This window comes from Rhinolophus sinicus, linkage group LG06, assembly GCF_036562045.2.
Source record: "Rhinolophus sinicus isolate RSC01 linkage group LG06, ASM3656204v1, whole genome shotgun sequence".
NCBI lineage: Eukaryota > Metazoa > Chordata > Mammalia > Chiroptera > Rhinolophidae > Rhinolophus > Rhinolophus sinicus.
In genome coordinates, this window is record NC_133756.1 from 163464584 (window position 1) to 163480809 (window position 16226).

The following is a 16226-nucleotide window of genomic DNA, read 5'->3' on the forward strand; positions in this document are numbered from 1 at the left end:
CCCGATCCACTGCTTGGCACCCCAGAGGTAGCCCCTGACAGAGCCCCCAACACTGGCCATGCTGGGCTGAGAGCCTGTGGAGGGGGGCGGATGGGTGTCTGAGAAGCATGCTGGCAGCTTAAGGGACGATACTCTGCTCCTATCCCCCCTCTTCCCCGCATAGGACAGATCAAGGTTGAGCCTGGCCAACAGGCTGTGACTACGGTTCCCCCATTCTCCCCCTCCCCACTACCCTCACCCAGGCACTGTGTGCTCAGAGGAACCTAATTTGAAAAATGCTCCCCAGGACACCTGGAAGACGGAGACCTACCCTGGGTGTCACGATAGGCTCTGGCGCCTTATTCAGAGGACGGCCCTAAAAGAAGATTTCACACATGAGGGGGTCTAAGAGGGGTCCCATTAGAGACCCCCTAGGACGTCACGCATGATAGGAAATGACGGGAAGAAAAGGGTCATTGAGGCAGAGGCCCAGCCTTCCTTCTCAAGGAAAGACCCCCTTTACCTCCCCCATCCCTCTGACAGCAGTGGGCTCAGCGTTCAGGGTTCCCATCAAATGGACAAGAGCGCTTTGAGCCAACAACTGAAACCCATCAGCATTTTTCAAGTCCAACCTCAAAGGCCGCTGGACATTATTTATGTCCACGGGTCATTGCCGAGAAGGCCACACACTAAAATCCCGGCTGTGTGTGCTGGGGGTGGCCGAGGCCCCCACTGCCCTGAGGTTGAACCTGACCCCAGCTTTAGCAGCATCATGAAGGCCATGGACACTAGAACCCTATAAAGTCGGTCTGCTTTCATGCTGCCATCTGGGGCTCGCCGTGCGCCGCAGCTGGCTGGCTCGTTCCTGGGCACCCCTCCCACGGAGCCTGGGCTCCCTTGGCGTATCTGCTTCCCATCTTCGTTATTGTGAGTGTTCCTTTTGAGAAAGGAGTGAGGAACTGACTGTGGGAGAATGGCCGGTCAGCTTCAGGGTGCGGGGTGCGTCGTGGGCCGGTGGAGACGTAGGCTCGGAGCTCCCCGTGCAGATTTAGATCCCCTCGGCCACTTCCTGGCTGAGCAACCTCAGGCAAAGGCTGGACCTCAGTTTTTCCATCTGTGAAATGGAGGTGACGGCATTTGCTTCCTCAAGGAATGGTGGGCAAGAGCTGAGAGGAGCGTTAACAACCCTCTCCCGCAGCCCTCGGGCCCAGACGCCCCTTCACAGCTCCTGCCCGTCTTCCTGCCAGTTGGGAATCAGAAGGCAAATCCAGGAAAGGAAGGGTCTCCTTGCCTGTGGAGACACCGCTAGGTGATGGGGTGGTGGTGGTGGCAGGGCTGCTGTGGCCATGGTCACAGGGAGGGCCTGGGGGCCTGGGCGGGTATCCCCAGCAGTCCTGGGGTTCGGCTACCTGTGGGGATGAGCTTGGCCCTTAGCATTGGAGGGGGTGGGGGCGGCCCCTCCTCACAGCCCTGGACACTGAGGGTGGAGGGTCTTTGACTTTGAGGAACCTGAGGTCTAATCCCAACATCTCCATATGTAAGGGACAAATGAGCGACACACGTTCTCAGGGGACTGTTGATGTGGACGCAGCCCCCACCCCACCCCGTGTGGGCTCCCTAACCCCACCATGAGTAGGTTGTGCAGGAATCAGATCCCTGTACAGATGGAAAGAAAGAAACTGAGGCTCTGAGAGGTGGGCAAGGAGACGGAGCCCATAGGACCTGAGGGGGTCAGGACTAGCCCTTGAACTTGAGTCCTGGCTCCTCGTGTTGTTTGCCCTGAACCATGCGGTCTCTAGCTCCCCACCTCCATTCCCAGGCGAGTGCCCCCGCCGTGGGCATCTCACGTGATGGGATGTTAAGGGCTCTGGTCTAGTTCTGAAGCTACCATTTCTCCATTCATAATTCCACCATTACACATTCATTTGTTTGGCACTAAAGTCTCTTAAGTCTTCTGCTACAGCTTTTATACACCCGCCTGACTTCCTTTGGGCCTGTCTTGGTTTGTGGAAACACACTTCTTTTAAAGTGAATTCTGGACATTTTTTTTTTTTAAAGCAAAGTCTTTAAAGTCTCCCAAAGATGGTTGCACGGCTCTGCCTTGGTGACAGGTGGTTAAGGTGAAATCTGTGCCACTCTGGCTGTAGTTCTGATGTCCTCGTGTGTCCCAGGCCCTGGCGTGCCAGCATAGGCTCTTTCTGGCTCTTCAGGAATCTGCCAGCCAGTTGCTAACCTTTCGGTAGCGCGCAGTAGGCCGTGGCAGGAGTATTTACACCATGGAAATGGGCAGAGCTACAGCTGCAGGTCAGGACCAGTTGTTTGTTTGTTTGTTTGTTTTGTAGTCTCTCTGGAAAGCCAGGTTACCAGCATCTCCTTGCTCTTCCTCTTTGTCTTCCTTTCCTCAGAGGGGTTAACTATTTTCAAACATGTCTGTTGAGTTTTTAATTCACGTTATGACACTCTATTTCTGGAAGTTTTGTTAGGTTCTTTTCCACATTGGCTGTGTTGTTTTAATAGTTTCCTGTCCTTTACAGAACCTTTCTATCTAGAGGTGTGTCTCTGTAAGTGAGGTAATCACAGCTGATTTCTTATCCATATAGTCCCTTTAGAACCCCAAGGTTGAGGGCTCGCTTCTGGGGTTCTCCCCCAGCCATCTTCCGGCCTGGTGGGCCTGGCTGTCCTGTCCACTGGTCACCACCCTACATAACCCATGGCGGGGTCCCCAAGGCCTGGGAGGAAGGTGCTTTTGTCCAGAGAGACCTGGGGCTATGGCCGTCACACATCCGAGGGCATTATAGATGGAACCACTTTGAACCAAGGTCATGGCTGAAGTCCCCAGGCCCACGATGGCTGTGGCCTTTGGGGCCTTGATTTACCGGTGGTTGTCATCACCTCCTGTCCCTTCCCTTCTGCTCCTTTCGCACCGGGGCTGCTGTCTTTGCAATTCCCTGGGTCACCTGGAAGTGTCGTCTCCAGGGGACCCAGTTCCATGGTGTCTCCTGTTAGACTCCCTACCTTGACGGGTCTGGGACTAAAACTTCTGCCTCCCCCCTCCCCCACAGGCCAAGTGGCTGTGTCAACACATGCCCCCGGGGAACTCCCCTGGGCCTGGCAGTGCCCTGTTGTCGTCTCACCTCTTCAGCATCTTGAAGGCCACAACATTTCATTTCACTTCACTTCACTTTATTTTATCCAGAATTTTTTTTTATCATTTTCCATGGGAAGGTGGGTCTCAGTGATCCACCTGCCTGTCGCAGAGCAGGCCTGTGAACGAGTATTTTCTGCTGATTTACCCACCATTTGTTTCTTCAACCAGACAGGCCGTGGAGGCCAGACGCTGAGTGGAGGGTGGGGAAAGGCGCCCCCGGCCGGCCCCTGTGTGAGCTCCCGGACTCCCACAGAGACAGCACTTGCTGGATCCCTGAGTCGCTTGATGCACGTTGAAAGGACACCACGACTCTGGGAATGCGTGGTCGCACCAGTGACGGTGTGATGGTGCCCAAGTGGTCAAAGCCACTCCTCCTGGGCAGTGCAGACACGGTCAGCGTAACCGCAACCTAGGAAGTGCCAGTTAGTGGGCGGCCTCGCCACACAGAACCACACCCCTGACTGAGCATCTCCTGCCCTCTCCAGGGAGCCATCTGGGCAGAGGGCAGTCGGGAGCTTTTCAGGGCCAACCCCAGGGTCAGACTATAGGCCTTTCTCAGGCCCTTGTCCTTGTGTATTAGAGTGGGCACCGGTTTCCTGTCAGGAGGCTGGGGGGAGGTCCAAATGCCAGGGCTGCCCTCGGCTGGCGCACAGTAGGTCCTCAGCAGGGACTGTCCCCCTCTTCCTTCACGGCTCACTCAGTAAACACTATTGAGCACCTACTCCATGCCAGGCTCTGTCTCCATCGTAAGGACACATCGGTCACTTAGACAGACAAATACAGCCCCCAGAAGCAGCGTTGTAGCTCACATCCATGTGGGAAGCCAGTGTGAACAGAAACAGCAGGCAGATGTCAGTGCCACCGAAAACATGCCTCGTCATAAGGGACCAAGAGGGGATGCGGCACTGGGCATCACATGCCTTAAAAGCCTATTTGCTGCAGGAAACTTGAACCCTCCCAGAGGGCAGGGTCCAGGAGAGGACTGCGCCCTCCCGCTTGGGCCTCCGATGCCCACGGGGGTGGTACTGTCCCCCTGGGAGCTGAGGACAGATGGAGAGAGCCTGGAATTTGCCCAGGCCCCCGTGGTGCCTGAGCCCCTCCTGGGCTGCTGGCCACCTGCCTCAGGGAGGGTCTTTGTCTCCCTGCTGTGTCTGTAGCATGCACCCCAGGGCTCCCACATGACCATAGCTAGGACAGAGTCACACACACAGGACGCTGTCCAGGGTGACCCCGCCTAGTGGCACCAGGACCCGGGGATCCCTAATTCTCTGATTTCAGGACTGTGCATCTACAGTGAAAGGTGCCCTTCGGGGTGTGAGGTGGCCTGTGGGGTGAGGGCGGGGCTGAAGGGGTCGTGCCGCAGAGCCCTCAGGGAGCCAGGGGCCACCAGAAACGGCCACACTTGGCTCTTAGTGGTGCAAACCTTCCAGCAATTTCTGAGCCCATGCTTCCGCCACAGTAGATAGCCATGAATGGATGGTGGAGCCTGTGGTCCAGCCTGTGATTTAGAAGGTCCAGGGGGTATAGAGGGGACCCCTTAGCGTCTTTAGCTACCACGAATGCACCACGAGGGTGTCTTGTTTGTTTGGTTTGTGATTTTCTTCTTCCTTCTGAAAGGAAAATGCTGGAAAGAGTTCTGGTGAGATCACCCTTTGTGAGATGGGCTTGGAATGGAGGTTTATAAGTATTTAGTTTGTGCTGGGAGAGTTCTGCACAGAGGGGAACAGCTCTCTCCACCCTCCCGCCCTCCCCTCTGGTTGGGGGCCATGTCAGGGCCCTGACTGTCCCCTCAGGGAGCCCCCTGCCATGTCTCCTGGCCCTGGCTGGTCTGTGACCTCCAAATTCCCCCCAGCACGAGGGCCAGAGTCAGGACAGATGGTGCTCTGGGACCTCTGGCTGGTGGAAAAGGGGACCCTGTGTCTCACGGTGTCTTCCTGCGGGGGTGGGCTGCCATCAAGCCGGGCACCACGTTTGCAAACATCCCATGTGGGCTCTCGCTGAACTGGTCCCATGACCCTTTTCCTAAATCCACCAGATGTTTTCCTGGGAGAGACCCCGTTGCTCACGTAAACAGAGGAGCGTGTTTTCCCAGGGAGGCCGGCCGCGGCACCAGCTCCTTGACCACCATCAAGAGAAATCTCCATGGACTCGGAAGGATGTATTTTGGGTCTTTGCGTGCAGATGAGCAGTGCTAGAAATAAACCTGGTCTGCAACAGGAAGAGACGGGCTCTGCCGCACGTGGGCTGTCCATGGTCGCTTCTCTCTGCTCAGGGGTGCCCCACGAGGAGGGCTCGTGCCTCGGGGCCCGCCAGAGCTTCCCAGGCCTGGGGAGGCGGCTTCAAGCTTCTTGGCCAAAGGAGTTTGTCCTCCTAGTAACTCTGGTCTCTGCTGCCTCATGGCTGGGGGGGCGGGGGGGAAGATGGTCCTGAGCAGCGGCAGCAGCCCCTCATTGTCTGACCTCTCCCACCAGCTGAGAGGCTGGGTGCCAGGGGCTCCCCCAAATGGGAAGCAAGTTCTGTGTTGCCCTGATTGGCAGATGATGATGTGGGGACTCAGAGAGGGTGAGTTATTTGCTCGACCTAAGGACCCTAAGTCGTGTGGCCCAGTGCCCCCCTACCCCGAGTCCCCCAGCCCGGGGCTGATGTGTCAGGGCTCCGGCTCCCCACAGGCGGCCCCGCACCGTCATACTTCCGAGTCCTTGCCCATCGGGTCCTGGTGCCTGAGCTCTCTATTCCTGGCTGTGTCCTGGAGCAGCCTCCAGCCCCAGCTTCCGGGCCCATGCTTCCCTGAAGCTTCTGGACGGCTTAGCCAGACAGCCCTGTGCACAGACACCTGTGGGGCTTGAGCTGCAGCTCCGTGACCGGTGTAGCTGTGTGCTTCCGGAACCTTCTAACGTGACTTTATTTGGAAGAAGTGTCTTTGCATATGTAAGTTAAGGATCTCTGGACCGGATCATCCTGGATTTAGGGTGGGCGCCAGATCCAAGGATAGGAGTCCTTAGAAGAGAAAGCAGGGGGAGATTTGACACAGAGATACATAGAGGGGAGGGGCCGAGTGAAGACTGAGGCAGAGATGGAGGGATGTGGCCACAGCCCAGGGAAGCCTGGAGCCCCCAAAAGCTGGAGGAGGCAGGAAGGAGCCTCCCTAGAGCCCCAGGTGGGCGCTCGGTCCTCCTGACACCTTGATCTCGGACTTCTGGCTCCAGAACTGGAAGAGAATGACTGTGTTTAGGCCGCCCAGCGTGTGGCTGTGTGTGACAGCAGCCCCAGGAAACTCCTGTGAGGAGCTTGCACACTGCACCTCTGTGCCTCAGTTTCCTCAGCTCCATCCAGAATGAGGACGGTGGAAGGGTCAGCCTCACAGGCTGTTGTGGGGGTTAAGTGAGTTAATGTCTGTGAATGTGTAAAGCAGAGGCTGGCAGGTAGCCCCCACCATGATCACCATTACCATCGGCTTTTGCCCACCCATTTGACAGTGGGTCCCCGAGCCGGGGCTGCACAGGGAGGCCTGTGGAGGGGCACCAAAGCTGGGGTTCCCTGCTCCCTGGGGTGACATAGGGCCTCGGTGTCAGTGTCCATAGAGGCGCAATCAGCTGGGATTCACCCAGGAGGTGTGAGCTTGCCCTTCCCTTGGGAGGAGGAGGAAGCCCCAGTGGAGCTCAGCGTCAGGGAGGGACCCATCCCCAGCAGGGCCCGACCACTCGGGGTCCCCTGGGTTCCTGTGAATGTCGCTTTCATGGGCTTCAGCTCGGGATCGTGCTGGGTGATTGTATTTGGCCCACTTGACTTTTTTTTCCTTAAAAGCCATCCCCAGTGACTTTGGCTCTGCTCCGTTTCTTAAAAAACCTGCAAAGATCCCACATGCGGTGCCTGTACTCTCAGGCTGGTGACGTGACGTGGGACCTGGAAGAGAGTGGCTGGCCTTGGTTTGGCCTGGCTCCGTGGGTCCCGAGAGTGTCCCCGTACCGGCCGTACCCTCCCTTCCCTAGCCAGGTCCCCTTTGGCCAAGACGCCCACTCAGTTCCTTCAGCCTCAGCACTGTTGGGAGGAGAGGCAGAGGCAGGCCAGCCTGGGGGCCAGCCTGGGCTCCCAGCCCCTGGGGTCCCCTTGAAGTCTGGTGGATCCCACGGACTGCACTGCCGGAGGGCAGCTCTGGCTCCGAGAAGCCTTGTGTTTCGTTTGCTTTTTGTTGTAATGCCATCAACGCCACGGGGCCCCCCAGTTATCTTAGGGTGACTGGAGTGTCTGTTGATGTTGCACATGCCTTTGGTGGGGAAACGTGTGATTGCTGCATTGACGCCGGTCACTTGATAAAGGGAATCTCCTAAACATGAGATCCGAGGCTGAGGGTGGGGGCGGGTAGAGAAAAATGGGAAAGTAGAGTCGTTAGGGGCATCTTGGATCTCATTCGTGATGAAGAGTGCAGACAGGGCCTCACGGCCTGCATTTCAATGTGGGCTCCCACACCTGCTAGCTGCAAGATGCTAGGTGTGTGGCTTGTCCCCACAGAGGGAAGATGCCCAGAGGGGCCATCTTCACCATCACCTCCTTGTCCCTGCTCGGTGACAACAGGGCCCCCAGGAGGAGGCCAAAGGGCCTGGGCCCTGTGCTGTGAAAGCTCCCCTTTTGTGGAGGGGCTGCTCTGGGGCCCTCGGCTAAGCCCCCTGAAAACTTCCCAGGGGTTGTGAAGTCTGGGCCCCGCCTGCAGGCCCTCTGGCTCTTCACCGTTCCCGTGAGGCTCAACCCCGAGCTCCCTAGTGACATCCGCAAGGAGAGGATTCTAACAGCGCCTCAAAGCGTCATCAAGAGGAGCCGGGGAGGTGACAGGTGGGAGCCGCCCTGTGCAGCGGCTCCTGACAAACTGTAGTTGCGCCAAAGGTGAGAACGGTTTTCAGCCCAAGCGCCAGCCCAGGCTGACTGAGAACTTGTCTCTTTTTTCCAGACTAAGATCCACGGGGTTGGGTTTGTCAAGATCCACGCGCCCTGGAACGTGCTGTGCAGAGAGGCTGAGTTTTTGAAACTAAAGATGCCGACCAAGAAGGTTGGTGGCGACGCGTCTGCTCTGAGCGGGTCCCCGGGTCCCAGTGCCACACAGACACCACAGGCAGAGGCCGTCAGGAGGCTCTGAGTTGTCATGAAAGCCAGTGAGCTCAGTGACACCCAGGGAGGGCACTAGACCCCAGACCAAACCCACCCGGAGGGGCGTGCTGTGAACACAAATACAAGTAGACTTCCCGCTCAGGAGTTTCATACTTGTGGCGTCTCTGCTAGCTCGTCAGACTCATTGTCATTGCATTTCCTAGCTGGCTGGCGTTTTCTTTTTAATCTCTGAAAATGTTACAGCTCAGACGCTGTCTGACTGGGAGCCCCCGAAGCTTAGCTGGGCACGAAGAGGAAAGTGGGGGGAGGCTGTGCCCAGAGTAAGTCAGCCCCGCTCCTCAAATCCACTGGAATCCTTTGGATTATCTCTTTTGAAACAAAAATAAAGTTTGGGGGGAGTTTTCTGGAATGTATTATAATTGTACTTTTGGCTGGGCTCTCCTGAAACTGCAGGCTTTCAGGGTTTATCTGGAACCCGGGGTGGAGGGGGACATCCTGGCCCGTCCGGCATGCTGTTCCCAGGACGTGCCACCCGGTGGGGGGGGACAGTTCGGGGACCATCTGAGGATAGATCCCAAGGGTCACAGCTCAGCAGATGACGTGGATGCCTCCTTCGGGTCTCGTCTGCAGCTGTATCACATTAACGAGACCCGTGGCCTCCTGAAAAAGATCAACTCCGTGCTCCAGAAAATCACGGACCCCATCCAGCCCAAGGTGGCGGAGCACAGACCCCAGACCATGAAGAGGCTGTCCTACCCCTTCTCCAGGGAGAAGCAGCACCTGTAAGTGGCGACCCCCAGTCCCTCCCTGGAGGACCCTGCTGTGTGGTGACCTCCCCTGTGCAGCGTACATGACATGAGAAATGCAGGTTGTGGGATGAAGTCCTCTGAAGGCCAAAGGGACTTCTCCGTTCCCTGGAGAAGTGGTCCCTTCAGCCCTTGGAGCCTGTTTTCATAAAAGCTTGTAGTTGTCGCGCACAGAAGAGGCCCTGAAAATGCTTTCCGAGGTCACTGTTAACTGAGAGAGTGAGGGGGCAGATAGTCTTGTCGTTTTTCCAGGTGACACTGAGGAAAGCTCGTGTATGCACGGGGGAGGGAAGGCATGGGCCTTGGGTCAGAGCCCCAAAGCAGTGGTCTGGGCCCCCCTCGCTCCAACCCAGCTCTGTGCCTCTTGGGTCTGGTTAGTGGCCTCCCGGAGGCTCCAGGATGCAGGAGCTGAAAAGCAGCCCCAGCTGGAATCCTGAGGCCTCGGGGACTCGCAGCCAGCCAGGTTGCCTGGCAGTGTCTGCACCTGTCTAGAACCTTCCCTCTTCCCTCACTCCCTCGGGGCAGTGGGGCGTAGCCACCTGGGTCGCTGGCTGCTGGGCAGAGCTAGAGCATGAGCAGGGGTGGGAAGAGAAGGCTTGGGCTCTGGGAACACGGTGGACTTTGATGGGAGTTCCTGCACAGCCTGGCCTCATGGGATGTGGAGAGCTGTGCTTAGGCTCAGAACTGGGGCCTCTGCCTGGCAAATGTGTAAGTCGCAGCGCAGAGGCCACGTGTGTCACTCCGCTGTGTGTCCTGATCCTACTGGGATAAGCAATAGGGATAAGACAGTGCATCCAGCCCTGCTCCTGTCACCAACTCCAGGACAGAATTCCCGGACATTAGAAGGACACCCCGCCCTCCAGATCCCCATGGCCTGGCCTCCCTCGCTCTGCCTTGGACAAGTCCCTTGGACCCCCTGGCCTGGCAAGGCAGGCTCACCTCCAGGTTCCATGGGGACACAGCCCCCCCCCCCACAGCCACCTTCCCCAACTCTACCTTGGGGAGTGGGTGACCTTTCCCACAGATGTCCCTGTGCCCTCAGAAAGCCACAGGTGATGTCCGTGCAGCCCCCAGACCTCAGGACCAAAGCCGTTTGGAAGTCACAGGGAGATTTTCCTTTTTCAAAAAATTTTATTGGGGAGTATTGGGGGACAGTGTGTTTTTCCAGGGCCCATCAGCTCCAAGTCGTTGTCCTTCAATCTAGTTGTAGAGGGCGCAGCTCATTGGCCCATGTGGGAATTGAACCAGCAACCCCGTTGCTCAGAGCTTGAGCTCTAACCACCTGAGCCATCCGCCCGGCCCATGAGATTTTCTTAAATATTGGAAGTGTGATGGTGAAGTGATACCATCGCCACACCCAGCAGTAGTGAGACAGAGACCAAAAACTGGCCACTAATTTTATCATCAGGAGGAGACGGGACCCTTGAGGGGGAGGTCTGAGCACACTGGCCATTAGGGTCGCTCCCATCTCTGTAGGTCTCCCAGCCTCCCGGAGGGGTGAGGGCAGACGAAACAGACTGTTCCAAGTGCCCAGGTTGCATCACACCTGGCCCGCAGTTTCACCGATCTCACAGTTGCTGCTCATGGGGACAGCGTGGTCCCCGAGGCCTTAGAAACCTGGAGAGCTGACTCCCGTGATCTGTGTCTCTTTTTCTTCCCGGTATTTCAACAGATTTGACCTGTCTGACAAGGATTCCTTTTTCGACAGCAAAACCCGGAGCACAATAGTAAGTGTCATGGAGGGATTTGCTCGTCACCAGCAAGGTGGCCCCGGGGAAACCGATGATAATTTCATTTCAGAGAAATTCCTCCGGGTGGAAGAGGCTCTAATTGTCTGTGACTGAAATAATTAGAATAATATAACCAGGAGGGCTGCGAGGGGCCCAGGGGATGGCCCAGCCCAGGCCGGGGAGGAGGAGAGGAGATACAGCAGGAAAGAGGCAGAGGGGTTCCTTGGGTGATTTCCGCGGGGTCCAGTCTTGGCCGCTCCCCACCCACCTCCCCGGCCTCCTTGCCTCCCACCTTGTATGCTCCCAGCTGTCGGGCCCCAGACCCTGAGGGTGCCCAGCAGGCAGGCCTGGCAGGAGTGAAGGGGCAGTGGCGGTAGGGTTGGGGTAGATATCGGGGGCTTTGCCAGGCGAGCTGACTGAGGTTTGAAACCTGATCAGGCCACCCTACCCTAGTCAAGGTATTGGTTGAATGTTTATCCATTGGCTGCCAACTTGTCCGCTAGCCAGGCTGGGCTGTGCACGGCTCAGGACCCAGCTTTTATCTAAACAAGAAATGAACCTCGCAGCCAAGCCGTTGTTGCTGCTCTCTCCTCCCTGCCCCGAAAGCCCAGCCTGGTGGGGAGAGGTGCAGAGCTTGACCTTGAGTAAATAAGTGCCTCTCATGACCACATCCTGAGACTGGCAGGTGGCCAGGTGAGAGAGTGGTGCAGGTCCCATTGGCGTGAGGGGCTCAAGGCCGCTGCCAGGACGGGCAGATCCGGGTACCGTCACCGTTCATTCCCTGCCAGCCTCATGACCTCGGGAGTCACTGAGCCGGCACCTGATCAAGGCTGACCCTGGCTTTCTGTTCAAAGGGCGGCCGTGTCCCCCACTGAGGGTGACCAGGACGCAGTTCCAGGAACAGAGCTGCTGCTGTGATTTTTATTATTGACCGTGTTGCTGATTAATTTGAGCAATTACATAGAATAATTATAAACCATAAGGAACTTGTTTATGCAAAATCATCAGCCGCCTGATGTAGCTTGGGGTGGCCATGTCCACAAGAGGTGATCCTGTCCCTCAGATGTGGGAGAACCAGCCCCAGTTTAACCTCGATGGTTTCCCTTTCCTGTGCTGGTGTGAGATACAAGACAATGGCCAACTGAATTCACTGAGTCATGTGCCCGTGTTCCAATATGCATGTCCACCCCATCTTTTTACATTATCTGAGGCTGCCAAATGCTCCCCAGAAGCACAGGCCAGGTGCTTGCTATCAGGGAGGTGGCCGAGGTGGGAGGCGGGGGAACATATGTGAATTGAAAACTCTAGTCCCCATCTCATTGGGGATCTGCTATAAAATTGAGTTCAGTCCGTGATCCGCAAGAAAGCTTGGGGTGAGTTCGTTATAGGCAAAGGTATTGAAATGCGACAGCCCCTCCGGCCTCCTTCCCTGAGCTCCTGGCACCAGGGTCGCCCAGTGTGCCAGTAGCTAGGAGTTGGGAACAGCAGGGGAAAGATCCAAGTGAGTGGGAGCACAGAGGGTTCTGAGGGGGATTGGTGTGCTCTGACCCGCGTCTCTATAGTGTAGGGCCGATTATTTTCATCCCATTTGGCAGGTGGGGAAACTGAGGCACAGGGCGGTGAGATAGTTTGCCCAAGACCACACAGCTACAAGTGGTGGAGCCAGAACTCAGACCCAGGCAGGTAGACTCCCCAGCGGGGACTCCTGAGGCCTCCAAGCTAAATGTGTCATTAGTGAAGAGGGCATGGAACTGGGGGGCTGTGTGGCTGTTCAGGGGGGCTTCTGCCAGACACCCCACACTCTGCTGCCTCCTCACACAGTATGGAATGGAATCCTGAGACTTGCGCCTGGGTTTCTAGAACATTCAGGGCTGTACCTGGGAGTTGTCCTATTGGCTGTGTCCTTGTACCTCCGAATTCCAACTCACCTCTCAGCCATAGGAACAATAGCCCATCAAGCAGGGCACATGGGACAACTCCTAACCCTGAACGGCAGCGTGACACAGAGTCGGTGCTGCACGAAGGGAAGTATCGAGATATACTTACTTGTCCCTGAGAACATCGAGCCCCTGAAGCTGCTGACCAAGCATCCTCAGAAAAGTCTGCCACTGTCCCTGGAGAGGGGTGGGAGGTCATCACTAGTCACACTGGACCACGTCCCTTCTCGGCGATCGCACGGCAGCTGCTGCGTGCCATTGCAGCCTGAGTGACAGTCCGCCCCTTTTTGTCTCCACACTAGGTCTATGAAATTCTGAAAAGAACAACGTGTACCAAAGCCAAGTACAGCATGGGTAAGGACATTTTTGGGGCTTGACATCAGCGCTGGTTTTCCCAGTAGTAATCTTGCCTCAGAATCATCTCTGTGGGGGGTGGGCGGCCCCCTTGGGGTTTCTTAGAGGGTTTTGATTTAAGCCTGTGTGACAGTTTCAGACAGGAGAGCCGTTCCGGGACCGAGGGGCTGTTTTACCAAAGCCTGGCACTTTTTACACCCTGGTCTGCGTCTCTTTGTCTTGAGGCATTTGTGGTGGTGCGTGGAGACAGACACGCGCAGTAAATCCTGGCTTCTGGAAGCTGTAGGGGAACCAGGTGTCTTAACCCTCTCTTGTCCCTCACAGTCCAGCAGGGAGTCGTTAGGGCTCCAGCCGGGGCGATAGACCAAAACAGCACCCCAGGCCGGATGCAGCCAGGCTGTCTCACGGCAGAGTGGAGGGCGCCCCGCGGGCCCATGCAGCCCCACAGCAGGCCTTGCTGGAAGGCACTCCCCTCGACACATGCCCTGATTCCGGAAGCTGCCACAGGACCACCCCAGCCAGGCTCCTCAGGTCCCAGTTTACAGAACACCTGAAGCCACAGATGCAAAACCTTTCTGATTAAAGCCTGTGGACGGGAACCGCCCCCACGCGGGTGTTTGATAATGTGGCACATTTCAGAGCAAAGGAATGCCTTTCTCGCCTTTCCCCTCTTCTCCTTGAGCTGTGTTATGGCCGGACGAGCACTGTGCTAACAGTGCCATCAGGGGCGTCTCAAGTTCCAGGGCTGTGGCCGCAGGGCCGCAGGGCAGGCCTGGTAACAGCCTGAGTCTGTGCACCCTTCCGGGACAGAGGGTCCTTCCACACGCATCTGTCTTCCTGTGGAGGGAAAGACGCCATGGGCGGGGAAATGGAGAACAGGAGAAGGAGTAAAATGCTCAGCAGCTGAAGGCCCGGGGACAAGCCCAGGATACAGGGTGGAGAGGATGAACCCTCCACGGTCAGGTGGGCTGCATGTCCCCTAGCTGGTATGGCTTCTGGCCGGTCACAGGGACACCCTTCCAGGCCTGATATTTCTAAGCTGTATCCTGAGACAGTGGGAGTGGAGGGTCTCATCCAGGGGTCAAGAGGAGCCCAGGAAAACTGTCCCCATAGGCCTGGCCCACCTCCGACCGAGGGAGAGCCTCCAGAATGGCCCAGGTCACCAGAGTGGGGAGGAAGCGTGGTCCTAGTCCCATGCTGTGTCCAGACCTCAGCGTCCCCGTGGGGCCCCTTGAGTCCCTCTGCGAGGAAACTGCCGTGGTTGCTGTGAGGGTTTGCAGACTCCAGGGTCTGAGGGCTGATCTCGGGAACTGAACCCTGCTCGGGGTGCTCCCTGGGGGTGGGCGCTCTGTGCCTGCCGGTTGTCTGGGAGGGCTGGTTCCCAGTGCCTGGTGACAGAGCAGATGGATCGAGGGGCCTTCTCTGTACCCCCATTTCATGTTACTGCCTTGCCTAGGCCGTGCGGGCCTCCGAATCATTCATTCCATTTGCAGCAAGTGATGGATTCTGTCACACGCCCAGCCTCTTCTCAGGAGCTCCCTGCCCTCAGGGGGTCTGTATTCGGGGACGAAAACACAGTAAATAATCAGATAAACCAGAACATAACTTGCAGTTGAAGGGGGTGGGGATCGCTTGGGGGATTAGAAGCAGTGGTTGGAAAAGGCCTAGACCGGAAGACGGTGAGGGGCGAGCCCTGCAGACAGGGGAAGCAGCTGCACACTGGCAGCTCCTGGGAGAACAGGAAGGAGGAGTCTACCTGGACCGGACCCCATGTCCATCTTTTACTGCAGATGAACGTCTCGCTCACGTGTGGCTTTGGCCATGTGCTCCCACCTCTCTCTCAGCATCTCTCAGGTGCCCTGACCATCCAGATCACTAACCAAGGAAGTGGTCTGTTTTTCAGCGGACTTCAGGAAGTCACGCTCCCACCACTTTCACAGTAGCAGAGAGTGGGCCAGCCAAGCCCCTGAAAAATCTGACTCACTTATTACCTAGAAAGCCTCTTGGGCTAGGCAGAGGGTTCCGTGACTAACAGGGGCTTCATGGAAACTTCTCAGCAGGGCTGGCCCCCAAGGATGTGTGTGGAGCAACACCAGACTCCCAGGAACCCCGTCCCCAGGCACTGCCCCATCTGCCTTATGCCCGAATCCACACCTTCAGAGTCCAGGAGGTGCAGGGCCTGGGGTCTGCAAATAACGGCCCGGCTCTCATCCCGCTGCCCCCGGAGCACTGGACCACAGTGCACTTTCTCCCCCAAATGCAGCTTTGATCCTTTCAGGCCCTTTTGCATGTAACTAATAGCCGATGTATAAACAGGGCAAGGAGAGGGAAGAAAGAAGGACTCTGCCCTTTTAAGTAAAAGGCGAAAATGTGGTAAATACGGTAAGTGCCTCTGCCCCAGCACGGGGCCCACAGGCCTCCTCTTTGGCTTTTCCAATCAACCTAAAATCTAATTCCAAATTGTATGTGTGTTTCTGACACCATCAATTTTCCCATCATATTTTTCTCATGATTCAGCTTTTCTAACCACTTAAAATCCGTCTTTCTGATCTGCAGGCTTGCCCTCAAGCAGGCGGGGTAGTTGGTGAATTGCAGGTTTGGGGGTTCCTCCTTCCTCCCCGACGTAACTTCCTCTTGGGGTTTCCTCTGTGTCTTCCTAATTCTGCCAATAGAGCATGTTTTTGTCATCTAGTCGAACCTGGGGAGGAAACCCCAGGAAGGTTGCCGGGCTCTGTGCAGCCAGGTGTGGTTCGCTTTGAGAAAATTCTCGGTGATTGAGACAGTCGTGGGACCGCTCTGACGGAGGAGCAGCAGGGGATGTGCCTGGTCCATAATCCTCTCTCTGCCTTTATTTTTAAGGTATCACAAGCCTGCTGGCCAATGGCGTTTACTCAGCGGCCTACCCCCTACACGACGTAAGTGACCTGGACCCACAACTGATGTCTGCGTTGTTTGCCTCCTCACATCCCCACGGGCCACCCCGCCCCCACCCAGGGAGCTGTAATTATCCTGTGGTCTGGCTTCCTGCTTTGGTTCTCCCTTAAATGTCAATTGTGCGCAGGCCTTCTCTGTTCCCCCAGGTGGGGACTGAGAAGTTACACGCGGGCCCACCGTTTCTTGCAGAACGGTTCCACTCAAACAGGGACGTTTGTGGCAGAAACGCTGCGGCCAG

The 16226-nt window shown here is 56.7% G+C and overlaps 1 protein-coding gene across 10 annotated transcripts in view; it reads left to right on the forward strand.

The window, feature by feature from the left end:
- The window catches only part of ANO1 (anoctamin 1), a 155482-nt gene that overhangs the window by 90093 nt on the left and 49163 nt on the right, over positions 1–16226 (forward strand). For 6 of the 10 annotated variants that reach the window (XM_019755675.2, XM_019755679.2, XM_074336865.1 and 3 more), the window contains exons 4-9: positions 8070–8168; positions 8858–9009; positions 10706–10760; positions 13003–13054; positions 15371–15436; positions 15914–15969. In XM_019755675.2, the coding sequence (XP_019611234.2) occupies positions 8070–8168; positions 8858–9009; positions 10706–10760; positions 13003–13054; positions 15371–15436; positions 15914–15969 (480 nt within the window). The remainder of the gene's footprint in view (positions 1–8069; positions 8169–8857; positions 9010–10705; positions 10761–13002; positions 13055–15370; positions 15437–15913; positions 15970–16226) is intronic. The other 4 variants (XM_019755678.2, XM_019755680.2, XM_074336866.1 and 1 more) reach the window with 1 other exon arrangement.